Here is a 27,435-nt window from a genome sequence, read left to right as displayed (position 1 = left end):
TTGCCAATTATGCTCTCCACTACACAATCAATCTTTGTATCATCTGCAAATGTATTAATCCACCCATCTAAATTTTCATCCAGGTTATTAACATACATCACAACCAGCAGAGGGCCCAGTACAGATACTAATCACAAACCTCCAGCTACTACAATTCCCTCTGACCACTACTATCTGTCAAGGCAGTTCTGACTCTAAACAGCCAATATTCACCTCGCCTGTTCTTGCAGAAACCTGACTATTCTAACACTGGCCCACTAACAGTGGCTGTTCCACTTACACATCCCTTTTTACTAGCTCAAATAAAACTCACTCCAGTGAAACTTGTTCTGTTCAAATGGCTCCTGCCCTGCAATGCCACTTTCTCATTCACTAATTCAAAGAATACTTCATTTTGGCCAGGATTTCAGGTTTTTGATCCCAAATTTGACCTGTCAGTGGACGAACTGTTTGGGAATAGTGACCATGAACCCTTAAGTTTTAAGATGCTATAGACAAGGATAAATTGAACTCAATTGGCCATTTTTAAGATTACAAAGGAGACCAAAAGGTTTTTTAGTCTTTTCCATTATAATCTTTTAAACAGCAGCTCAAAGTTTAGCACTGCATTATGTTTTACAAATGAGAGAGGTCCACCTTAATGTCAAACAATCTTCAGAGAAAAGCAGTTTTATTACTGAGAATACAAAATATATTTCTCACATTTTATTCCATCATCAAATTAATCCAATTCCTTCTTTCTAATCATGCACCATATAGAAAATGGAAAACAAAGTCACTTATTTACAGATCTGGCAATGGAGCTATGCAATTATCTTGAGTTTGAATGTTATCAAGAAACATTAATTTCACCTCAGCATAACTAAATCATGAATTTACCAGAAATGGCTGCAGAAACAAAGCAAAATAATGTAAAATATCAAAGTTTCAGTAACAAAAACCAATAGGAAAAATGATTAATTTTAAACTCTTAGTACATGTGTTCTTAAAGCAGTCGAACAGTTTTCCCAGTTACAGTCAGGAAATCTTCATCTGCCAAAGCTTGGAGTGCCTCTTCAAACATATCCTTGGTAATAGCCTTAAAAAATTAAAACACCAATTAGAATTTACATACCACAGAAATAAAAAAAATCTTGTGTAAATAAGTGCTTTAATACACATAGGCAGATGTAACGTTTGTATCAGAGCAATAAGTAATTTGCCTAGTGCAACATTAGCTTTGGCTGTCCAGTACTCAGATTTCTACTTTCACAGATATGTGCTTTAAAAAGTGATTAACATTTATAATTCACAAAAATCTTGATAATATAGAGAATTATGATAATGATGGACTTCAGGAGACACAGATGTGTAATTTTCAGAAAGGTGGCATATGAAACATAATGCAGACATATAATTATTGATTTTTAAGTCAAAATCTTAAAAGAAGGCACAATAGTATCGATGAAATAATCCTGAATAGCGTGCACAGAAATCTGGGGAACATGCATATAAGGGCTGCAAGATAAGTTGGGAAAATGAAATGCAAATAGCATCTAAGTATTCAAAAACAAGAAACATGAAATACAAAATATAATAGTTACAATTAACTCAGATTTGGGGCATGAATTGTGGCCTGCATCAAAATTTTGAACAGAATAGAGGTAGCCAGAAATAGTTCAGTAACAGTGATTTGAGAATGGAGATACTTATGTAAGAGGGAAAGGTTAGAAAATCTAGTATTGTTCATTTTAAAGCAGAGGTGCACAAGAGGAAATATGATATAGCTGTACAAAATAATGAGTTGAAAGAGAAGAGATAAATTCTTCCTAATGGTGGAAGGGCTCAGAATGAGAAATCACAGATTTGTGAATGGCAAAAGAACCAACGGCAGCATGAGCCATTTGTTGTTTAAAAAAGGCAAATGTTTAGAATTCGGAGGAAGATTCAAATGAGATCAAAATGGAAATAAAAATTGCAGGATTATAGTTAGAATAGGCCCATCCCGCCCTTCGAGCTGCACCACAATTTAATGCTAGCATAATAGCGGGACAATTTACATCGACCAACTAACAGGCACACCCTTGGACTGTGGGAAGGAAACTGATGCACCCGGAGGAAACTCATGCATTCCATGGACAGAATATACAGACTGCTTACAGATGACGTTGGAATTGAACTCCAAATGCCCTGAACTGTAAAAGTGTCCTGCTAACTGCTACACTACTGTGGTGTCTGTCTTGTAGGAAAAGTAAGGAAGTGGAACCAACTCTTGCAGAAAGTTGTGCAGACTCCAGCGCTTTACCATTCTATGATTCTGTTTTTTAAAAAAAAATCATAGCTAGAAACAAACATTCATCTGCTGTGGATGTTAACGTGCATCCTAGTTCCACCATTACCATAATGGGTGAAATATTATCATTGCAACTGACTCCTGTTTTACGCTTGTCATTCCAAAATTACTAAACCTTTCCATTCAAGATCAAAGTAACTTACAGTATCAGATTGACTTCTTAGATCATCAAAAAGTTGCTGGTATCTCATGGCGAGAGTTTTGCCTTTGGACTGTATGAGCTTCTTCAAGGCTTGAGCCAGCTCCTCTTTCCGCTTACGAGCAGTAGCACTCATTCCTGAAATAAACCAAATTCAACATTAAGTGCAGTGTACTAGACTGATCCTTTGAAGCTAGATTCTGTATTGCACCACATAGGCAAGCTAATTACCAAGCTCAGAATGGTAAATCTACGTAAAGGATATGTAAGATAATTAGGTGTTCAGAAACAGTTTTATATTTGTATCAATGCATTGGAAAAATCAATCTCTAAGACACAGATCAGAATCAAGCTTAATATCACTGACATGTCATGAAATTCATTTTGCGTCAGCAGTAATTGTTATACTTAACTATATATTACTTAGAAATATATAAAAAGTTAAATAAGTATCGCAAAAAAGGGAGGTAGTGTTCATGGGTTCACTGTCCATTCAGAAATCTGATAGCAAAGCAGAAGCTATTCCTAAAATGTTGAGTGTGTGTCTTCAGGCTCCTGTATCTCCTCAATGCCCATTGAGAATGGCACGTCCTCAGTGATGGGGTCCTTAATGATCGATGCCACCTTTTTGAGGTATTGCCTTTCCTGTGCAGTAGCCCCTGCATACCAGATGGTGATGCTACAAGTTGGAATGCTCTCCACGGTACATCTGTAGAAATCTGTGAGTCTTTGGTGACATACCAATTCTCCTCGAATTCCTAATGAAATATAGCCACTCTTACATTTTTAGTAATTGCATCAATATGTTGGGCCCAGGTTAGATATTCAGAGTTGCTGACTCCCAGGAACTTAAAACTGCTCACCCTTTCCACTGCTGATCCTGCAATAAGAACCGGTGTGTGCTCTCTCAACTTCCCGTCCCCGAAGTCCACTATCAATTCCTTGGTTTCACTGACACTGAGTGCAAGATTGTTGTTATGACACCAACCAAGTGATCTTTATCACTCCATGTCTCCCTGTCACCATCTGAAATTCTGCTAGCAATAGCTGTGCCATCGGCAAATTATGTATGGCGTTTGAGCTCCGCCTAGCCACATCATGGGTGTAGGGAGTAAAGCATGTAGGCTGGAAATATTGAGCAATACACAAAAAACTGCTAGTGGATTCAGCAAGTCAGGTAGCATTAATGTAGGGAAATGAAAAGTCAACGGTTCGGGCCGAAACTCATCTGACGGCCATATGTTAACATTCCTAATATAAAATTCTCTTACTAGACACAAAACCCACAATGAAAACAATATTCTTTTGACACATTACCTGTAGTAAGAATAGATATATCTACAATTCCAGTCCTTGGGTCAGTTGCAGACTGTTTCAAAGCTTCACGGTGAAGACGTTTTGCCTCTTCTACATCTATGTTTTCAACTTTTTCAGAGAAGCGCACCTTAGCATAAGCTTCTGCCAGACGTATCAATGACTCCAGTTGTCGAGGGTATGCAGATACCATGCCTCTTCCACTGCCAATTTTCCTCATGTCTACATATGCCTTCACCACAAGGGAGAACACAAAAAATGATTAATGTGTGGCAGTGTGACCGGGGAAAATGTTACATCAGAAAGGGAGTTCTCACCTCAATGAGTGCTTGACTGGCCTCTTCACTCAGCCTAGGATGGACATAAGTACGGGCATAGGCAATATAGTCCCTGAGTACTGCCATATCCAAGTATTCTTCTTCCATTTCTTCTTCACTTTGATAATAAAGTGAAACCAAGTGGTGGGCAAGACGTCGATCATAAGCCTCATCTTGTGGATCCAACATAAGGAAGATCAAATCAAATCTATAAAAGTAATGAACAAATTTGTATTACTTGTGCAGAGTAAGATGTTATTATTCTAGTTTTGGAAACATTTGTGATAAAGGTATTTCATGACTGAGCACGTTTCTGAATAGATTACATTACCTAGATAAGAGTGTATGTGGAAGCTGGATGTTTTCGATAGTTGTCTTTTTGGGGTTCCACTGTGATTCCACTGGGTTCGCAGCTGCCAGGATAGATGTTCGGGCATTCAACTGACAGATTATTCCAGCCTAAAATACATAAAGTTATGGGCTTCATTATTCAAACAGGTATCAAACTTTACCTCAAAAGTTCAACTAAAACACAAATGCAGTTAAATTAAAAGGTATGATGGTTTCTTTAATTATTTTTGAACTAAAGGACATTTACCATCATTTTTGGTGATCAGTTATGAGCAATGCAGAGGGAAAGAAATAATGAGACTTATGACTTTACATCCATTAGACAGCAGCATCTGATTTGTGCATTTATACTATTTCTAAATGTTTTACGTATTGAAAAAATGCTGGAAGCCTTCTAACAACAATCCCCTACCTTAGCAATGGAAAGAGTTTGTTGCTCCATAACTTCATGCATCACAGACCTTGTGCTGTCGTTCATTTTGTCAAACTCATCAATGCAACAGATGCCATTATCACTAAGAACAAGAGCACCAGTCTGCAAGACCAGCTGCCTCGTCTCTGGATCTTTCGTCACGTAAGCAGTCAGACCTACAGCACTGGAACCTTTGCCAGATGTGTACTGGCCTCTGGGTACCAGGTTATACACATACTGGAGCAACTGAGATTTGCTGGTACCAGGGTCACCACATAAAAGGATGTTGATCTCAGCACGGAAATTGCCACGGCCAGTGAGACTGAAGTCTTTGCGGGTCCCACCAAACAACTGCAACAAAATACCCTGGCAGAAATAAAAGGAAACATAATCAACTGATATATTATCATGGTGGCTTGCAATGAAATGTTGCACAATTAATTACCAGTCTTTTGATTTTTATTACTGAACTTCCTTTGTTCTTATCATTTTTCAAGATTAAAAAGAGCACCCACAAGAATGTTTTGTTTTATTAACTAGAGGCAAAGCGATAGTGCGCACTGCTGATCTAGAAATACCCTCAGCAACTTGGTGATCACTAAGGTCTGAACATTTTTTTTAAAAAAAAAGAGGTTATTAGGCAACACCAATTCAGAAGGGCTGGACAGGACAGGTGAGAAGAGATTTGATAATAAAGTCACCACTTCCCAACAACGATATTCCCTCAGTAATGCCAAACTTTTAAGCAGTAAACCAGGAAGCAAAGAAAAGTCAAAATTCTTTGTAAAATGCTTAAAGCAGATTAACCAAGTGCAAAAATTAAGACTTAAAACAGACAAAATTAAGGTAGAAGCTAAAATACTATATAAATGTTAAAATACATTAAATTTTAAATATCTATGAAATAAAGCAGCAGACTATAGTGCTGAAGACAGTACAAAGGCATTGTGTTGTGAGCAGAGGCTGATGATAGGGCAAAACTACAGTCAACAGGATGAACTGCAATGTAAAAGATGAGGAAAATTGAGAAGGGTGAATGCATGTCTGAAGGTGTGATATTTAACTGTGCGCAGTACACAGAGTAAGGTAGATGAACTTGCAGCACAGTGGCAGGTAGAATGTTGCAGGCATCACTTAACCATGGCTGAAAGAAGATTATAGTTGGGAGCGTAATGTGCAAGGATAAGCAGGAAAACAGAGGGGGCGGCAATGCCCTGCTGGTAAAAGAGATAAGAGTGGATATCGAATTGCTGGAAAACAATATGCTGCTGGAGAGATAGCAATGGGGGACAAGGAATTGGCAGATGAACTGAGTGACTATTTTGTATCAGTCTTCATTGTGGAAGACACTAGCAGTATGGTGGAAGCTCAGGGGTCATGAAGCATGTGAAGTTACTATAACTAGAAAGAAGGTCCTTTGAAAACCGGAAGGTCTGGAGGTAGGTGTCACCTAGACCAGGGTTCTGAAAGAAGTGGACGAGGAGATTGTGAAATGATCTTCCAAGAATTGCCAGATTCTGGAATGGTTCCAGAAGACTAGAAAATTGTAACTCTCACTCCAGTCTTCAAGAAGGGAGAGAGGCATAAGAAACTATAGGCTAGCTAGTCTGATAAAAACACAAAATGCTGGCAAGACAGCATCTATGGGAGGAGGTAGTGATGACATATCGGGTCGAAACCCTGATGAAGGGTTTGTCTGACCTGCTGAGTTCTGCTAGCATTTTGTGTTTTTATTTATTTCCAGCACCTGCAGATTCACTCATGTTGCTAGCTAGTCTGACTTCAGTGGTTGGGAAGATGTTGGAGTCAATTACTAAGGATGAGGTCTCAGGGTACTTGGAGGCTCATGATAAAATAGGCTGTAGTCAGCATGGTTTCCTCAAGGGAAAATGTTGCCTGACAAATCTGTTGGAATTCTTTGAAGAATTCGCAAGCAGAATGGACAAAGGAGAATTGGTTGATGTGGTATATTTGAATTTTCAGAAGGCCTTTGACAAGGTGTCACACACGAGACTGCTTACAAGCTATGAACCCATGGTATTACAGGAAAAATGCTAGCATGGATAAAGGAGTTACTGATTGCCAGGATACAAAGGGTGAGAATAAAGGAGCTTATTCTTGCTGGCTGCCAGTGACTTGTGATGTTCCACAAGGGTCTGTGTTGGGATCTATTCTTTATACATTATATGTTAATGATTTGGATGTTTGGATTGATGGCTTCATGGCAAAGTTTGCAGACAATTTGAGGATAGGTGGAAAGGCAGGTGGTTTTGAGGAAGTAGAGGCTACAGGAGGACTTAGATTAGGAGAATAGGCAAAGAAATGGCAGATGGAATAGTGTTGGGAAGTAATGAAGTGCAAGGATGTAATGTTGAAACTTTATAAAGCACTGGTGAGGCCTCACTTGGAGTATTGTGAGCAGTTTTGGGCCCCTTATCTTAGAAAGGATGAGCTAAAACTGGAGTGAGTTCAAAGGAAGTTCATGATAATGATTCCAGGATTGAATGGCTTGACATATGAAGAGCATTTAATGACTCAGGGCCTGCATTTACTAGAATTCAGAGAATGGGGGGGTGACCTCATTGAAATCTATCGAATGGTGGAAGGCCTTGATAGAGTGCATGTGGAGAGGATGTTTCGTATGGTGGGAGAGCTTAAGACCTGAGGACAGAGCCTCAGAATAGAGGGGCATCCTTTTCCGAGGAGCAATTTCTTTAGCCAGACAGTGGTGAATCTGTGTAATTCTTTGCCACAGGCTGCTGTGGAGGCCATCTTTGTTTATATTTAAGGCAGAGGTTGATAGATTCTTGATTGGTCGGGGTATGAAGGGATACAGGAGAAGGCAGGTGATAGGGGCCGAGAGGAAAATTGGATCAACCATGATGAACTGGTGGAACAGACTCAATGGGCCAAATGGCCTAATTCTTTTCCTATATCTTATGGTCTTAACATTACAATACACAATTTCTTTTAGGAGCAAATAATATTAACAGTTTTATTTAACAATAGCAGTTCTTTTGAGAGCCTAAATAAAATACCAAGGGTGGAAAAAGTTTTAAAGCAGCTGTTGTTAAGGATAAGTATGCCAACATATCAATGTGGTTATAAAGAAGGCAAGACAGTGGCTGTAATTCATCAGGAGTTTGAAGAGATTTGGTATGTCAACAAATACACTCAAAAACTTCTATAGATGTACTGTAGAGAGCATTCTGACAGGTTGCATCACTGTCTGGTATGTGGGGGCTACTACACAGGACCAAAAGAAGCTGCACAGGGTACTAGCCTACAAAATACATAGGACATCATCAGGGAGCAGTGTCTCAGAAAGGCAGTGTTCATTATTGAGGACCTCCAGCACCCAAGGCATGCCCTTTTCTCACTGTTACCATCAAGTAGGAGGTACAGAAGCCTAACGACACACACTCAGCAATTCCCCTCTGCCATCTGATTCCTAAATGGACATTTTACCCTTGGACACCACCTCACTTTTTTTTATAAATATGCAGTATTTGTTTTTTTGCATGTTTTTTAATCTATTCAATATACATATACTGTAACTGATCTATTATTTCATTTATTTTTCTCTTCTATATTATGTACTGAATTGAACTGCTGCTGCCAAGTTAAGAAATTTCAAGTCACATGCCGGTGATAATAAACCTGATTCTGACCTTGCAGCAGGGCACATTGCAAGAGCACAAGGCAGAAGCAAGGGAGAGTTAATTGAGAGTAGTTGCTTTTGGACAAGTCTGCACCTGATACGTGGAGGGTGTTTAAAGACCAACTGCACAAAGTACAGGGTAAGTATGTTCCAGTAAGAGGGACAGACAAGGATGGCAAGGTAAGAGAACTTACAATGTTGAAATAGGTGATGAATTAAGGTATGTAAAGCTTAGGAAGCTAGATTCAAACAGAGTCCTTGAGGACTAGAAGGAAGCCAGAAGAGAACTAAGAGAATTAGGAAAGCCAGGGACGGCCATGAAAAAAACCTTGGCAAGTAGGATTAATCAGAATCCCAAGGCATTCTATACGCACTGTACATCAAGAGCAAGAGGGTAACAAGGGAGAGGGTAGGACCACTCGAGGATAAGGGGGGAAATACTTGGAAGTGAAGGATGAGGGTGAGGTTTGTAAATGAGTACTTTATGTCAGTATTTACCGAGAAGTCGTAAAGGATACGGACATCAATGCTGAGCGTATTAATATGCTGGAGCATTTCAAGGTAAAGGAGGAGGCAATGTTGGGTCTCTACATTAAGGTGGATAAGTCCGCAGGATGTACCCCAGATTATTGAGAGAAGAGGTGAAATTGCAGGGGTTTTGATCAATATCTTTGTGTCCTCTCCAGTCACAGTCAAGGTCTTGGAGGACTGGCAAGTAGCTAACGTTGTTCTGTTATTCAAGGAGGGAACCAGGGATAATCCTGAAAACTATAAACCACTGTGTCTGACATCAGTGGCAGAGAAGTTACTGGACAGAATACTTAGGAATAGGATTTATGAGCAGTTGCAAAACCATCGCCTAATTCGGGAGAGCTAGCCTGGCCTCGTATAGCCTTGTCTTAGTAACTTGAAAGAGTTTTTTTGGATGAGGTGACAAGGGTGATTGCTGATGGTAGAGCTGTGGATGTTGTCTACATGGATTTCAATAAGGTGTTTGCCAAGGTCCATCATGGAAGGATCATCCAGAAGATGGGATACATGGGATCCACAGTGAATTAACCATTTGGTTTCAGACAGAGAAGAGTGGCTGAAGCTGGAGGCCTTGATTAGTGGTGATCCACAGGGATCTGTACTGAGACCTCTGTGATGAACATAAAGGACCTGAATGAAAATGTAAACAGATGGGTTATTAAGTTTGCAGGTGAAATAAAGATTGGTGGTGTTGTGGGAAGCATAGAAGACAGGCAAAGAATACAACAGGATATAGATCAGTTGCAGATATGGGCAGAGAAATAGTAGATGGAGTTTAACCTGGTCAAATGCGAAATGTTGCACCTTTAGAGGTCAAATGTAAAGAGAAAGTACATGGTTAAGGGCTGAGCAACACTTACAAGGTCAACATGAGGGACTCAGTAAGTTATGTTGAGCATTATAAATCTCTAGTTAGGCAGCATCTGGAGTACTGTATGCGGTTTTGCTTGCCCCATTATAGGGAGGCTACCAAGGCTTTGAAGAGGGTGCAGAAGAGTTTACCAGGACACGGTCTGGATTAGATAGCATGTATTATAACCAGAGGCTGGACACACTTGGGTTGTTTTCTCTGGAGCAGCAGAGGCTGAGGGGAGATCTGATAGAGGTTTATAAGATTGTAAGTGAAATACATAGTAGACACACAGTATCTTTTTCCCAGGGTTCAAATATTAATACCAGCTGGGATGCATCAAAGGTGGGGCAAGAGAAGGAGTTCCAAAGGAGATGAGGAGCAAATGCTTTTTTCTAAATTTAAAAATGCAGTGATGGTGCTTGGAATGTGCTGCCCATTGCTGATAGAGGCAGATATTTTGAGGAATTTTAAGAGGCACTTAGATAGACAAATGAATGAGGAAAATAAAAGGATATAGACACTGTGTAAGCAGGTTTCAGTTTAGTTGGCCATTTGATTATTACATTTAATTGGTTCAGCAGAACATTGTGGGCTGAAGGGCCTGTTCCTGTGTTGTGATTTGCATATAAACATTTGTGATATTACATATGCATGTTGCTTTCTAGGAATGCTTTTTACCTTTTTGATATCCTCATGCTCATAAATACTGGGTGCCAGTGCAGCAGAAAGTCGTTCATAAATATCAGGTTTCTTAGACAGTCCTTTGAGCATCTCAATGCGCTCCTCAGTAAAAAGTTTCTGCTCCTTGTCATCAAGGCCATGAAGTCGTTTTTCATCAGTTTTGTGAAAGTGAATGACATCAATGTGAGTTTTGTACACTGATTTCACGTTGCTTGCTCGTGGATTTACTCGAATTGGAACGGCTCTGTAGATGCCTAGCCAGAAAAGACAGAGATCTTTCACTTCCTTACAAAGCATTCATGTACCAAAAAGCAGATTGCAGAAACTTAAGGCATTGATTTTAGAAACCTACCTGTGCTTTTTCTACTTGAAACAAAACAAAAATGTAACGCACAACTGTCAACATCTTTCAAGTGTAGCACTTACCCGTGACGTTTACACGGTCACCAGGCTGCACTTTATCCACCAAGTCATTGTGAGCAAAAAGAATAACTGTATGTGGGGTCTGCCCCGCAGGCATATCCTCAGGTGACTCTTGTAACTTAACCTGAAAAATGTCACAAAGTTAAAGATTGATTAGCCAATACCTCTGCAATTTCATGTGAACAGCATGACTCAGATAAAAGCAGTCGGTGAATTCAAATTAAAGTAAGGTACTTCAATATTTTCCCCAAAATAAGAATCTTTAGTATTGCTCCTAACTTACGTTCATCAAATTTTTGATAGATTAATTTCAAAATTGTTTCATCTCCTACTTTTAAACTTGTTTTTACTTTACCATCATATACTCCATGCCTTTTATGTAAAGTTATATAGCTGTTTGTAGCTTCTCAGTCAGTAATTTTCTCAAGGACGGTCAATTTTGGACAACTTCTACAACCTGACAATCATGAAACAATTTCACTGCTCATAGTGAAGCACAGGGGAAAATGGCAACTCGAGTATTTCTGCATACTGAGCCAAATCATGCTGAATCTGGGTCAAATCCATTTTTCCTCAAAACCGCACTAATCTGACAGAAAAATGTCGGAGAATCTTGCTCGGCCTCTAGATCTTGAAGACGTTGGGTGGTATATGGTGGGCTTGAGAGACAAGTAGACTTCAGTTATCTACTACTTTGTCCCCAGAAAGTGACAGGATCTACAGGCTGATTATCCCACACAATGTTGAGGAATAGGAATAGCTCAGAAAGACAAGAGATGCTGGAAACCTTGAGTAACACACACACACACACACACACAAAATGCGGAATTCAGCAAGTCAGTTTATCAACGGAGGGGAATAAACAGTCGACGTTTTAGGTCTCGGCCTGAAACTTTGACTGTTTATTCCCCTTCATAGTTGCTGCCTGACTTGCTGAATTCAGGTATTTGGTGTGAGAAGCAACTCGCGACACTGCTGAAGGCCAGTGAGAGAACTGACATTTCCACTGACAGGGATTTACTCTAATGCAATTGCCAAACATCAGTTTCTGATTCAGCCTGTCATGTAAATCAGTGTAATGCATTGACACTGTATTAAATATTATTGTTTGTTAAAGGAGTTCATTGTAATAAAATGATGAACCTACCTTTTTCCTCTCCAGTCATTCAACAATTCCTTAAAGGCCTTCTGAGAAATTCTTGCCATAAACTTACCATCTGCTTGTCTGAGAACAACGAGCGGTTATGGATTAGAGCCAAGCTGTGCGTGGTGTTACAGTTCCTGCATACGGATGGCTCAGCAATTCGACCACGGTCAACTTCCACTCTCGTGCTGAACGCACACACTTGACAACTGAAAAATGCCTCTTGCATTTCAGGTATCAATTGTGAGCATCGGATCACCATGCCACTGATTGTGATCAACTGATCAATATCTACAAGGAAGGAGAGAAATAACTTCAAGAACAAACAAACATGACCTACAAGACAGTGATATACTTTGCATTATAAGCTGTTTACCATTAATATGCTGGTCAAAATATTTACTCCAAGCTTCCATTATTCCAGTAATACTACCTCCTTACCTTCTGGATTTAGACTTCTCATGTTTTTGGTTTTCAAAGCATTGAATGGTCGAACTTGGATCTGATGCTCCAGTATCGAGTCAGGAAAACGCTCAAAAAAGAGCTCATTGACAGCCATATCAAATGTGGGAATCACTTCCTATGTACAATTAAGAGAAAGGATTTATTTTTAAGGTACTGGTCAATTTTTTTTAATATACACTTCAATCTTCTTTCAAAGCTGGTCACTATGAAACAATTATTTGTGTTCAACAGCATCCATTACCTGTGGATAACAAATTAGCTGCCTGTAGAGTTCAGGGTCAAATCCTCTCAAGTGAGAAGAGTTCACGTTTAGAAATGGCTCTCCGACCACATTCATCTGCAATCAAAGCACAGGTAAGTTCACTTCAGCCCTGAAATGCTTACACACGAGAAGAATATTGAAAGAACAGGCAAGATCAAGTTACACATTACCTCCTCAAGACGTTGCAAGTAAAGTGGCTCATTGAGGTCCAGACCTACAACTTCTTCTTTAGCAGAAGGGTCAATAAAACGTTGAAGGAACCTCTGAAGAAAAGAGTGGAATAAATTACTTGCTTTTAGTAAATATTACAGAAACCATTCTTTCCCTCCGCCCAAAAGAAAAAAAACAGCTTTAACTTGCAAACTGAGAATTGTTATAGTTACCTGAAATTTTTCTTTGCATGCAGCCACATTGACATCTGTTCCCCAGATAACCAGTTTTTGTCCAAGGGATTGCTCACTGGTCACAACATCATCCGCTGAAGGCTGAAGAGATCAGAATCAGAGAATTACTACTGACAACAGCCACCACAAAAATCACAAAGCTGTTATTAAACACCTATCCATTTCAAGTCAGCCTTGCAAGGAAATAAATTTGCTGACCTTCTGCTACCTAAACTATGTATCCCCAAAAGAACACAGATGTGGCCAGTTTCATAACTGACGTTGAGATGTCCATCAGGGGCAATAAATTGACAATAAATGTTGACAATGATACAAAAAAAAAACAAATAAGATAAAAACTAATAAAAATAAACTGAGCTACAATAAAACTATCAAGAAGCCTAGACAAGCTACATAAACTCATTATTAAATACTCACCTGTTCAGCGTGCAAATCAACCTGGCGGGCCTTGCGCGCTGAACCAAGATCAGGGCGCTGGCGTATAGGTGTGCCACGAACACCGCTGCGAGGTGTACCTTCCACTCTAGAGCTGGGAGTGCCATAGGTCAGGGGAGAACTTACGTCAAATTCACTGGCAGCTGCAAGGCAAAATATTTTGGCTATTATTTCAACAAAGGATAATGTGCCTGACAGAATACTTGTAGACTCAAGAACATTCTGGTGAAGTGCTAACAACTTTGTGGCAGCTGCTCCAAAGACTACAAATAATTCCACATGTTAAAAGCATTTAGCTCCAAGAAACTCACGCCAAGGTAAAACAAAAACAGGTCATACGATGACTCTCAAACTAATCCTGCCACCTCAAAAGTAACAAGATTATTCTAGTAGTACATGAAATATGGCTGTGTATATCAGCACAGTTCAGGTGATCTTCTATTTCAAGGCATTTAGCAAAAAGGCAAAATATGCATTGCTGCGGTTGTGTTACCCTGCTGTAGATGCACGAGTTGCTAAAGAGTTGACTTTAAATAAGAAACAGGAAACCTGAGTGGCGTGACCGTGCTGGGCTCGATAGGAAGGAGGACTCCTGCACAGGTGGGCTCAGGACATCTGCTGCTGGAGAAGTTGGCATTGGCTGCAGCTCCCCAGTGGAGGTGGAATCATCTACCCGCTGCCTTTGAGGTGGGGACTGTAATCCATCACTGCGAGCTGAAAGATATAGGCTTAATCATTAGCAACATGCTAACCACATTTTCAGTGAGGTGTATTTTATAAATACAACTAATGACAAATTCTGGCCTCACATGGACATCAAGCACAAAATTACAGGGACTTTTCCCTGATGCCCAAGAATGTGGAAACCTGCCTCGATGACCATCATCCAGGAGCACTTACATCCACTATGATGAAGTGCTGAGAGGACGGTTATGAAATACCGATTCCTGCCTGAGAAGCAACTTGGATCCGCTGTAATTTGCCTACCATCACAACACGTCAAAAGCAGATGCCATTTCATGGCTCTTTACTCAACCCTGGAGCTTCAGGACAGTGGAGACGCATTAATCAAGATTCTATTCATTGACTACAGCTCTGCATTTCAGAGAATCTGTCCTGGGATAAGCACGTTAAGTGCTATGGCAGCACCTCTGCTTTCTTGGAAATTTGCAAAGATTCAGCATGTCATCTGAAAGTCTGACAAACCTCTATACATGCACAGCGGAGAGAATACTGACTGGTTGCATGACAGCTTGATGTGGAAATACCAATGTCCTCAACCCTCAGGCTCTTGAAACAGATGAGTTAACTTCACTCACTGATTCCACCACCTATGCACGCACTTTCAAGGATTCTACAACTCATGTTCTTGGCATTATTTATATACTTATTATTTTGTGGGCTTTTTGTATTTGCACATTTTATTGTCTTGTTGTGTGCAGTTTTGATTTTCTTGTGGGCATTCACAATAAATACAAAGAAACACAATAGAATCAATCTCAGGGTAGTATATGGTGACATAAACATACCTTGATAGCAAGGCAAAAATAATTCTGCTATTGTAGGCTAATCAGGAGTTCTATTTCAATGCAGTCCCACAGGGCAGTGCCCAGCCAGTTTCACCAATGACCTTCCCTCCATAAGGCCTGAAGTAAAAATGCTTCCCTTGGTTTAATTCACAACTTCAGATAATAAAGCAATCCATGCTTGCTTACAGTGAGAACTAACAAATACACAACCTTGCGAACCTCAGTGACAAAACACTAAATGCCAACATTCCCAATAAATTCAAAGACTACCAATATCAGAATCCTGGGCAACAAAATCAGCAATATACAAACTACACTTGCAATATGTCAAAAAAAAAGGATTTAAAAGATATATAACCCCTAGCTCCACAAAGAAGATCAAGAGTGGACCTTCTAGTTGCCTGAATGAGTACAACTTCAACAACAGTCAAGGTCGTCCACAAAGCAAATTATTCACTTCAAACTGACCTAAGCTATCGAACAGCATACCTCGACTGCCTCACACCAATTTGAAGCTCTTCAGAAATTTGCTAAAGTCTTTCCAATGGTGATAACTTCTAAATTTACAATCTCTTTGACAAACGCAGTGGAAGGCAACAAGTCAATGTGAACACCACCACTCTCAAGTTCCCTTTCAAGTTGCACAGAATCTTGACTTGGAAGTACTTTGCTATGTTTTGTTGAAGTATTATTTGTCAAACAGCATTATGGCAAGAATGTAGTGATTTGGAATGGATGCAGTTGCTGGGCTTACATTCTGAGAGACACAAGATGAACAGCACTTCACAATAACAACTGAAACTTGCATTATATGTGCAAAGAATCTTGGTTAAACACACTGAAACTTCGAGGTATATTATCTAAATTTTGCATAAGAGACAATCTGTCTGCATTATCCAATCCTTTCTAGCATGCTTCTGGTTAACTGTAAACCAGTTGCTACCTATCTAGCCATGTCATTAGGTGAACACAGGACTGAGCCTCAATGTTTTATTTGGGGGAAGAAAATAAAGGCTCTGGACTCATCAGTTCCATATGAATCACCGTTTCATCCTCTACATTGGAAAGAAAGTCAACCATGTTGACATTTGGAAGCACGTTTTGAAATACTACCACAGCTTTTGAATAGTTTGTTGTTAAATTTAAAACATTAGAGCTGCCAATTATGAAAAATTGCAGCAAATCCTACATCCATCTCCATGATGAATTCTTGATTGGGAGGCAATCAATGGTTTCATGCCGAAGTGGGAAGGGAGATGGAATAAAGTACAGCTGGATATTTAGCTCATGAACTCCCAGAGTCATTAAAAATAGAACCTTAAGGGTCACATCTAATAAACCAATAATCATTTGTGGAGCAATAACTTTACTGAGAAGGAGAATGCATTCCGTTACTCAATGGATCAGAATTTGCTTGTTTCAATAACCACTGTAGCATAAAGATGAAAGAACAGTAAAACATACGTGTGGACGGATTACTGCCTCTTCCACGCTTGTTTCCTTTACGACTCGGTGTGGAAGTTGGGGATGACATCTTGAGCACTAGGATGAGAGAAAGGGCATTCAACTATGCATTCAAACACATCTATCAAATTTTAACGTGGAACAAAGTCAAAATACCCGCATCGCTTCAGTGACAACCAAACTAGATTTTCTGCTTTTAAGTCCATAGAAAAGAAAGCTCATTTAGCTCGCTGCATCAGTGCAAATCCCATCAGCTCATCCATTCTTCTTGCTAACACGGAAAGCAAGTAAAACTCTACCTACTAGAATCTGAAACAAAAATAGAAATGTTGGAAGAACTCAGCCGGCCTGCGGAAGGAGAAATCTGCTAACGTTTCACGTTGAATATACGCTTTATTATCTGTTCCGGTGACCGAGATAGTGACGAACACATAGAATTGGGGGAAAACAGTTACTTGAAGGAAAAAGTTGAGTTGACAGGGTCTACGATGAACAAAATATTAATGGGCTAAACATAAGCCTCGCTATTGACTTGTGAGGGTATAAAATGAGTACAAATCGTAAATATCCGTAATGCTCAACATGAGGAAATGCAATATTTTAAAGTTTAAAGCCAACACTATTAAACGAAAATTTCTTCGATACCTAAGTAACTTTCACTTTTTCTCTTATAAAGTGAGTTGGAAACTATTTTAGAACCCAAGAAATAAAACTGAAGATTTATCAATCCATTGATCTGAAAAAAAACAATAAACGTGCCAACCTTTTATTTAAATTGAATAATCAATGCTTTGTTTCAATTTCAACTTAATTACACTCATGAATACAAACATGACATGACGACAAATACCGCAATAGAATTCTATTTACTTCACTTTACCGCTCAGGATTTTTTACCTTGTAACTTTCTCCCACTGTCTAGTTTTCGCGCGGAATCGATCACATGACCTCGAGCTCGCGCGCTTTTCTACCCAATCAGCATCCACGCTCTTAGACGTCGGAATAAACTATTTCGAGCGGAAAGGGAATCGTTGGGTGCATCGCATTTGTTGTATTGGGCGCATTCTCAAAAGTTGATTTGGTTGGGATTGCAATCGTGGTAGAATATTAATTAAAAGACTGCGTGTCTCCATGAGGACCTGCGGACAGAAGGACCACTGTGCAGAATTGGGTGTAGATGTTCCCAGTCCCCCCTCTTGCGGCGTGAGGCTCTGCTGGAAGCGGAGCCCCGGTGAGACTTGCGGGCTTGTCCTCGCTGGCCAGTGAGGGAATGGCCGCAGCGGCGGACGGAGCCCGGCGGCAGCTGGACAAGCTGCACAGTCTGCTGGCAGCCAGAGACAGCAAAAGCGCCTCTGTGGAGTCCCACAATGTCATCACCAACCTCAGCCACGACTTTCTGGATACCAGTAATGAAAGCAGGCTGGGTGCGTATATGCATTAAGATCGCTTATTAGTCAAGCGACAGTTTAATTTGTGTGTTCCTGGGGTTACTCATTGTAGAAAAATCAGCTCTCTGAGGAAGCCTCATTAACGATAAACCTGAAAATTAAACGCGTCGTTCCCGATCTCCCAAGTTGTACATCTTCCCAGTACAGATCTCCCAAGTTGTCATCCAAGTGAAGTCTGAAAAGGCCGCAATATAATTGTACTTCCGGCAACAAGAGCCAAATTCCGACGACACTAGGCACAAGTAATCGTTTTGTACCAATAAATTGCAGAACAATAGTTGGGCTCTAGGATTTTAAAGCTGCAGTCCAAAGTCAGGGAACCCCCCCCCCCCCCACCGAAACGATAGACACTATTGAGTATAAGGACTATTAAAAACAAACGAAGCGAATCACCAATTTTGTAGAGTTCATAGATATCTGCAGAAGAAATATAACCTTCATTCGCTTGAAGATAATTTTCCCAAATTGGTCTGTTAAGATAGTGACTGAGCGCTTAATTTTATAGTATGCAAAGTAAGTTTAAACTTGCTGATCTCGGTATTTTTAAAATGTGGCCCAATTTTAATAATTTAATGGATATAACTGGCATTGTTCACATTTAATGACCATTGTTAACTGCCTGTGAAACGAATAGGTTAAGGGTCATGCACACGACTTATAAGTCTCATTAAGGACGACAGACATTAGTGAAGCAAATGAGTGTTTTCTTTTAAATAACCATTGTTTACCTTTATTGTTACTGTTGTGGAATCTAGTTTTTTTCCTCAATTGAATTGACTTTATTACTTAAATCCTTCATTACATGAGTAAAAATCTTTACGTTAAATCTCTTGTCTAAATGTGCAATTATAGTAATTTATAATATTATGTACAACTGTTTATCGATATAACATAGAATCACAGTGGTGTCAGCATGAATTAAGCAATCTGTTGGCCTGGTGGAAGAAGCTGTCCCGGAGTCTGTTGGTCCTGACTTTTATGCTGCAATACCTTTTCCCAGATGGTAGCAGCTGGAACAGTTTGTGGTAGGGGTGACTCCGGTCTCCAATGATCCTCTGGGCCCTTTTTACACACCTATTGTAAATGTCCTGGATATTGGGAAGTTCACATCTACAGATGCACTGGGCTGTCCACACCACTCTCTGCAGAGTCCTGTGATTGAGGGAAGTACAGTTCCCATACCAGGTAGTGATGCAGCAGTCAACTATGGCTGCCTCTTGTTTCAGCTTCTGCATGTTCTTTGGCAGCAGCAAAATGGAGGAGTGATCTGATTTTTCAAACGGGGGTAGAGGAGCACTTTGTAAGCGTTGTGGAAGGGAGAGTAGCAGTGGTCGAGTATGCTGCCTCCCTGTGTGCTCACCTGGATGTGTTGCTAAAACTTCGGAGAGACTTTAGTCAGAAACGCTCCATTGTTTACTACTTGGGTATTACAACATGGGGACCACTTGTCCATTCAGCCCATGCTGGCTCCTATTCCCTCTCACAGCAAGTAATTTACTGGGGACAATTAACCTCCAGACGCTATCTGGTTTGTTGGGGGAAAACCAGAGCACCCAGTAGAAAACCATATGGTGACAGGTGCACTATCTACACAGATGGCACTGGAGAACTGAATTGGGCTTGAATTGCTTGACTTGTCAAGCAGCACCACTGACTACTATTCTGACCTGTGGATTTAAACTATCCAGCTGCAACAGTGAAATTCAAACTTGAGTTTTTGGATCACTCTTTCAAAATTCTGACAACTAGCCCAATAACAGTAACAGCCACTCTGCTACACACTTCTGTAAATAATTTGACACTAAACAAGGGCAAATCCAGTCTATCTTTGGGGGACATTAAATGCAGTTTAAAAATTGAATCACTTATCGAAGGTACATGTGGTAACTGGTAGAACTTTTTGTGATATTTTGTTACTATGCTGGGCTAGAGGTTGATTTTAATTCCCTTCGAGTAGCTGCCAGTTTATTGACATCACATACAGATTTGTTAGTAAACACCTAAAATGGAAGTTAAGAAAATTAGTTGAGTATGTTTGGTCTTATTTTCAAATACTGTGTTAGATTTAGGCTTGAGAGCTGAGGAAGGAAGGTTCCTGGGAACTAAAAGGCTAGTTGCATAGTGATCTATAATAACTATTCTGCCATTTGACATGAGAGGACTTGTACTTTTATATTGTCCATTTAGAAAAAGTAGTACAAAGCTCTTCTGTATTTTTTGATTATATAGTCTTAACAGGATGACATTGCTGTGTTTCAAAATTTGCCCTGGATTAGTTCATTCTATATCTTCATATCCTATTGTTTCTGTTTTGGTGGAATCTACCACATTTAGTTTTATCTCCTTTCGCTCTTGCATGACACCTTTCCCTGTATCGAGGTCAACTAATTGAAGTTCTTTAAGTCTCTTTTGTTTTTTGATCCTCACAGTTAGTCTCTCTATTGTTCTCCCTCTCTGGTCAAATTGGAAGGTGAAAATGCCTCCCTCATATGTTGGTGCCCAGTCCTGGCACCTTACACAAGACAAACAAGAGAAAATCTGCAGATGCTGGAAATCTGAGCAACACACAGAAAAATGCTGGAGAAACTTATCAGGCCAGGCAGCATCGTTTTGGCTTGAAAGGTTGACTGTACTTCTTTCCTTTGATGCTGCCTGTAATGCTGAGTTCCTCAGGCATTTTGTGTCTGTTGCTCACCTTACACAAGATGTTGCAAAGTACAAAGTAAAATTTATTATCAGAGTACATACATGTCACCACATACAACCCTGAGATTCTTTTTCTGTGGGCATACTTAGCAAATCTATAGAACAGTAACTGTAAACAAACTGTGCAAGTGCAAATATAAATTAGCAATAAATAATAAGCATGAAATAACAATATAACAGAGTCTTTTAATAAGTGTAGCTGTCCCTTTTGTTCAAAGGCCTGTTGGTTAAGGGGTAATAACTGTTCTTGAACCTGTTCTTTAAATTCATGGGTGTCACTATCTCAGGTCCTCTGAGATAGTGGCAACCAGGAATTTAAAGTTACTGACCCTTTCCACCTCTGATCCTCCAATAGTTACTGGTTCATGGACCTCTGGTTTCCCTGTTCTGAAGTCTACAATCAGTTCCTTGGTCTTATTGACATTTGAGTGAGAGGTTGTTGTTATTACACCACTCAGCCAAGTTTTCAGTCTCCCTCCTGTATGCTGATTCATCATCCCCTTTGATACAGCCCACTACAGTGGTGTTGTCAGCAAACTTGTATATGGTGTTGGAGCTGTACTTCGCTGCACAGTCATAACGTAAAGCGAGTAGAGCAGGGAGCTAAGTACACATCCCTGTGCTGTCGGAGAATGTGGAGGAGATGTTTTCGCCAATTCATACTGACTGGGGTCGTGCTCTTTAGGTTCTGTCTAAATAGTAGGAGTCTTGGGAAGGAAATCCGGAACCCAATTGCACAAGGGGGTATTGAGGCCCAGGTCTTGGAGCTTATTGATTAGTTTTGAGGGAATGATGGCATTAAATGCCAAGCTGTAATTGATAAAGAGCGTCCTGCTGCTCTTTACTGGAACATCTGGACAGCAAAGAGCATCTTTGCTGTCCAGATGTTCCGGTGTTGTGTGAAGAGCCAATGAGATAGCATCTGCTGTAGACCTGTTGCTTTGGTAGGCGAATTGAAGCAGACCCAAGTCACCACTCAGACAGAAACTGATATTCTTCATCACCAGCCTCTCAAAACACTTCATCACTGTGGATGTAAGTGCCACTGGGCAATAGTCATTTAGACAGGTGACCATGCTCTTCTTGGGCACCGGTACAATAGAATCTTGCTTGACTGTACGTTCTAAGAAGCTGCTCAGTAGAGGAGGGCTCATCCCCTGTGCTTCAGCCTGCTTTGAATCCCACCTCTCCTTTTGCGTTTTTGGCCTTTAAAGGTGCCGTGCTTAGCTGCTCTGCATTTAAGCTTTGAATGTGAGATCTGAAGATCATTGATGTAGTTTCCTACTTGCCTATTCACTTATTACTTTTGTTATAGGAAGAGAGCTCCACTCACTCATGTGGAAAACAACTTTTGGTTCAGAATCTGATTTAATCAGACAATAGCACAGTTACACCAAATCTAGATTCTTCCACGTATGGAAGCATCCTCTCCACATCTGACGTACATAGCATCAGATTTGTAAGATAATTTCATCCTGATACAGTTAACATTGAGGTGATATTAAATTTGTAATGAACTAATAAGACAGGTCTTGGCACTTAAATGTTAGTTAATTCAGGTAAGCAGATTTTCATTAAGAATAGCACAAAATATTTTTCACAATAAGAATGGCAAAAATCTAATTACCAATATAATAAAGATTCTACCTTTCATATACTGAAGCATACTTTGTGCATGAAAAATATCTTTGCTATTAATTCATATGCCTTGTAAGGAGAATGTGGAATGGTAAAATCAACGCAGAATTGGCATGTAACGGTGCTTTTAGCTTTATTCTTCTATGCAAGCGGGTGTGTAGATTTCTACATCTGCTTTCTGTTGGGCAATCTTGATTTTTGTCTCTGCTAATGTAATTAGGTGCCAAATGGAAGCATAGTTCATATTGAAAATTAGAAGGTGTATTTTTCTCGGGCTACTTTTGTGTTCTTGTAAAACTTTGAGTGGGCTGCATTTGGAGTATTGTGTGCAATTTTGGTCACCCCAGTCCAGGAGGGATATGGAATCTTTGGACAGAGTGCAACACAGGTTTTCCAAGATGCTGCAAGAGCCAGAGGGTGTGAGCTATTAGGAAAGATTAGACAAACTTAGATCATTTTCTCTGGAGTATCAGAGGTCAAGGGAAGATATACGAAAAGTTGAAAAATTATGTGAGGCCTAGATAAATAGAGGAGACAGTCAGAATCTTTTTTCCCAAGGCAGAAATGACAAGTATTTGTGACATACATTTGAGGTGGGGAGTGGGGGGGGGGGGGGGTCGTGTGGGGAGATTAAAGCAAGTGTGAAGTACAAGGCTTTTTTTCACACAATGAGTGGTAGGTGCATGAACAGTTTGACATAGGTAGTGCTAGAAACAGATATGAAAGAGGCATTTGAGAGGCTGTTAGATACATACATGAATATGGAGAGAGCCGGATCATATGCAGGTAGAAGTGGTGTGGTTTAATTCAGATCATGTTTGGCCAGACATCTAACACTGAAGTTTCTGTGTTGTAGAGTTTTATATGGACCTGAAAATAGATGATGCATGATTTTTGAGGTTAGATTATAAGTTTTAATAAAGATTTCAAGGGGAGAGAAATTTTGGAAATAAAGTGTATTGTAATTGAAACATTTTCAATTTTGAAAATAAAGAATTATGAAAATAATTTATAGTCTCTGATTTTTGAAGTTTGGCAATCTTGTCTATTTGATCTTAGATCAGTTTATTCACAATTGCACATCATCCCAATTGTGGCTAATGGGCAATTTCATTCTCTCATGCTAGTTATTTTTTTTCTTGTAGTACTTTGGCACTTATACACTAGCTGCTTTTCAGCTCAAGGGAGCAGTAAACCCACTCATGCTCCTACCAAAGATTCTCAGAAAATCAATCTTTACTCTTCTGGTGAACTGTCATCCCTTACAATTTATAGGCCTGAGTACACCTCACACAGTTATGCACAGTTGCACAGTTATGTTTTGATTGAGTTTTATTCAAATCATGCACAACATCTCCCTCTGTAGCCTCCTGCTGAGAAAAAGGCTGAGTGATCAACTCCAGAATTCTCCATTCTCAGGCCTGACCACAGTGTGATGTTTCAGTATGAAATGGACTTCACGCCGAAAATGTAATTGGCCACGTGTGTCTCAACCACAGATTTGCTCTTCACCTCATGCACGATCCTTCGGTGTTTTATTTTTCTTTGCCTAAATTCTATATCACAAATTTCTGTCCTTTCCCTTTTATTTCAATCCTTGATCCCTCCATTTTTTTTTTGACTATTGAATTATCCCTCTTTGCCAAAATGGTCGATAATGCTTTAATCTCTTTCTTGTGGACTGTAGTCACTTCAGAACAGCCTTAGGTAATAGTCACTACAAAAAAAAACTTAAATCCTCCATATTTTAAACTATTATTTGTTGTCAAGATACTTGAATTATACGATTTTCATCTTAACAAATATGGCTTGTTTGAATTTTACTTGTCTAGCTTTCACTACTTTTGCAAAACAGTACTGCCATGATGATTGCAGGGATTCCAGGGGATGAGATGCATACGTACTTGGGGGGGGGGGGAGGGACAGGGGTTGATTAGGAATAAGCAGTATGGCTTCAAGCGATCATGGCTCAAGAATTTAATTGATTCTTATAAAGAATTAATGAGGGCAGGGCAGTAGACATGTATCTGGATTTCAGTAAGGCCTTTGATAATAAGACCATAAGACATTAGAGCAGAATTAGGCCATTTGGCTGATTGAGCATTCTCTGCCATTCCATCATGGCTGATATATTATCCCTCTCAACACCATTCTCCTGACTTTGTCTGTGGCAACAAATTTCACAGATTCCCCACCGTCTGGCCAATTTCTCTTCATCTATTTTCTTATATTTCTTTTCTTGTATTCTGAGGTTGTGCTCTCTGATCCTATAGGAAACATCCTCTCTATGTCAATTCTATCTAGGCTTTTCAATATTCAATAGATTTCAATGAGATTCTCACTCATTCTCCTAAACTCCAGCAAGTATAGGCCCAGAGCCATCAAACACTCTTCATACATTAACCCTTTCATTCCTGGGATCAATTCATTTTCCCTTGCATACTCCACCATTCCCTTTGATCTCTACACTAAAGGGTAATTTGTAGTAACTATTTGGCCACCAGCTCGTCTTTGTAAGAGGAAATTGGAACATACCTCAAAAGCCAATGAGATTGTGGAAGAGTATGTGAGTTCCCCAGAATCAGCCCTCATGCACAGGTTATTCTATGTGGTAGGTTGCTATAGAAAATTAGATGACGTGGGATCGAGGGAGACCAAATTACTTGTGCACACAATTGGCTGGATGGGAGTAGAGAATGAAGATGACTTAGGAGGCTCATGTTTGTGGTGTACTTCAGGTACTGTTGCAAGGCCCATAGTAATTTGTCATCAATATCAACAATGTAGATGAAGCCACAAAACATGATTAGTAAGCGTATAGATGTCACTAAAAATACATCTGTTAGGAGACAATGAAGACGATTATAAAGAATTACATTGGTATTTTAATTAGCTGGGTACCTGGATTGAGCATTTTGGCATGCTGGCTTTCATCAGTCAAGGCATTCGGATCTGAGGATTCAATTTTGGTTTGGAATGCTGTTGTTCACTTCCAATGTTTGCATGATTTTTATTTTCTTTCGTTCTCTTGCTGTGTTGGTTTTTTTATTTTTATTTTTTTCTTTAATTGGGTTCTTTCAGGTTTCTTGCATTGTGGCTACCTGTGAGCAAGCAAATCTCAAAGTTGTATAATTTATACATTCTTTGACAATAAATATACTTGAAATTTGAGTATAGAAGTTGGGATGTTACGTTGCACTTATTCAAGAAATTGCTGAGATAACATTTGGATTCCAGGGTTGAATGACTTGTCATATGAAGTTTGTCTGACAGCTCTGGGCCTTTATTCACTAGAATTCAGAAGAATGAGGGGTGACCTCATCAAAACCTATTGAATGTTGAAAGGCTTTGCTAGAGTGGATGTGGAAATGATGCTTCCTCTGTGGCAGAGTCGAAGACCCCAGGGGACAGCCTCGGAATAGAGGGGCATACTTTTACAACGGAGATGAGGAGAAATTTCTTTAGCCAGAGAGTGGTGAATCAGTGGAATTCTTTGCCATAGGCAACTATGGAGGCAGTCTTTATGTATATTTCAGGTAGAGGTTGATAGATACTTGATTGGTCAGAGCGTGAAGGGATCTCTGCTCAGGGAAGCAGTTGAGGCTTCTTCACTAAATATATTTAAGATACAGTTAGATAGATTTTTACATAGTAGGGGAATTAAGGGTTATGGGGAAAAGGCAGGTAGATGGAGCTGAGTTTACGGACAGATCAGCCATGATCTTATTGAATGGCAGGGCAGGCTCGATGGGCCAGATGACCTACTCCTGCTCCTATTTCTTATGCTCTTATATGGGGTAAAGGCAAGAGATTGGGGGCTGAGAGGAAAATTGGGTCAGCCGTGATGAAATAGTGGAGCAGACTCAAGGGGCCAAATGGCCTAATTCTGCTCCAATATCTTATGGTCTAATAGTGCAATCAATATTTGCTACTCTGCTATAGGGAAGATGCCATTATTCGTATTGGTGTTGGTTTATTATTTATACCAAAGTACAGCGAAAACTTTGTCTTGCATACTGTTTGTACGGAACAAATCTGTATCAATAGACAATAGTTGCAGAAGTAGACCATTCGGCCCCTCGAGTCTGCACCACCATTCTGAGATCATGGCGGATCATTCACTAGCAATACCCAGTCCCTGCCTTGTCCCCATATCCCTCGATTCCCCTATCCATCAGATATCTATCCAGCTCCTTCTTGAAAGCATCCAGAGAATTGGCCTCCACCATCTTCCGAGGCAGTGCATTCCACACCTCCACAATTCTCTGGGAGAAGAAGTTCTTCTTCAACTCTGTTTTAAATAACTGACCTCTTATTCTCAATCCATGCCCTCTGGTACTGGACTCTCCCAACATCTGGAACATATTTCCTGCCTCAATCCTATCAAATCCTTTAATTATCTTAAACGTTTCAATCAGATCCCCTCTCAATCTCCTCAATTCCAGTGTGTACAAGCCCAATCTCTCCAATCTCTCTGCGTAAGACAGCCCTGCCATCCCAGGAATCAACCTAGTGAATCTACGGCTGCACTTCCTCAATTGCCAGAATGTCCTTCCTCAAACCTTCAGACCAAAACTGTACACAATATTCCAGGTGTGGTCTCACCAGGGCCCTGTACAAATGCAAAAGGACATCCTTGCTCTTGTACTCAATTCCCCTTGTAATAAAGGCCAACATTCCATTTGCCCTCTTCACTGCCTGTTGCACTTGCTCATTCACCTTCATTGACTGATGAACTAGGACTCCTAGGTCTCTTTGCATTTCTCCCTTACCTAACTCGACACCGTTCAGACAATACTCTGCCCTCTTGTTCCAGCTTCTAAATGTTCCTACTCCACATTTATTCACATTGAATGACATCTGCCAAGTATCTGCCTATCCAAGTCACCCTGAATTCTCCTAACGTCCGCTTCGCATGTCATACTG

At 40.0% G+C, this 27,435-nt stretch overlaps 2 protein-coding genes across 4 annotated transcripts in view; one reads left to right on the top strand and one right to left on the bottom strand.

Annotated features, from left to right (window-relative positions):
• Positions 1 to 653: 653 nt before the first annotated feature.
• mcm4 (minichromosome maintenance complex component 4) lies at positions 654 to 25,534 on the bottom strand. 3 transcript variants are annotated; one of them, XM_059980559.1, is made up of 17 exons: positions 25,411 to 25,534; positions 16,718 to 16,795; positions 14,274 to 14,438; positions 13,707 to 13,867; positions 13,269 to 13,370; positions 13,056 to 13,148; positions 12,865 to 12,960; positions 12,600 to 12,738; positions 12,229 to 12,449; positions 11,018 to 11,138; positions 10,589 to 10,845; positions 4,866 to 5,231; positions 4,434 to 4,561; positions 4,103 to 4,310; positions 3,789 to 4,017; positions 2,476 to 2,609; positions 654 to 1,078 (listed from the first exon to the last, which is right to left on the bottom strand). In XM_059980559.1, exons 1-17 carry the CDS (start codon positions 25,421 to 25,423, stop codon positions 986 to 988), a joined length of 2,604 nt encoding a protein of 867 aa, XP_059836542.1. In that variant the 5' UTR covers positions 25,424 to 25,534; the 3' UTR covers positions 654 to 985. The 3 variants fall into 3 exon arrangements, with proteins under 3 accessions (XP_059836542.1, XP_059836558.1, XP_059836552.1); XM_059980575.1 differs by lacking the exon at positions 25,411 to 25,534 and adding an exon at positions 18,257 to 18,327; XM_059980569.1 differs by lacking the exon at positions 25,411 to 25,534 and adding an exon at positions 17,615 to 17,751.
• The window catches only part of prkdc (protein kinase, DNA-activated, catalytic subunit), a 235,195-nt gene continuing 225,651 nt past the window's right edge, over positions 17,892 to 27,435 (top strand). The window contains exon 1 of the mRNA XM_059980547.1: positions 17,892 to 18,141. Coding sequence (XP_059836530.1) covers positions 17,988 to 18,141 — 154 coding nt within the window. The 5' untranslated portion in view covers positions 17,892 to 17,987. The remainder of the gene's footprint in view (positions 18,142 to 27,435) is intronic.

Source organism: Hypanus sabinus, chromosome 1 (genome assembly GCF_030144855.1).
Source record: "Hypanus sabinus isolate sHypSab1 chromosome 1, sHypSab1.hap1, whole genome shotgun sequence".
Taxonomy (NCBI): domain Eukaryota; kingdom Metazoa; phylum Chordata; class Chondrichthyes; order Myliobatiformes; family Dasyatidae; genus Hypanus; species Hypanus sabinus.
Note: the sequence above shows the minus strand (reverse complement) of the source record. Positions and strands in the feature narration are given on the sequence as shown.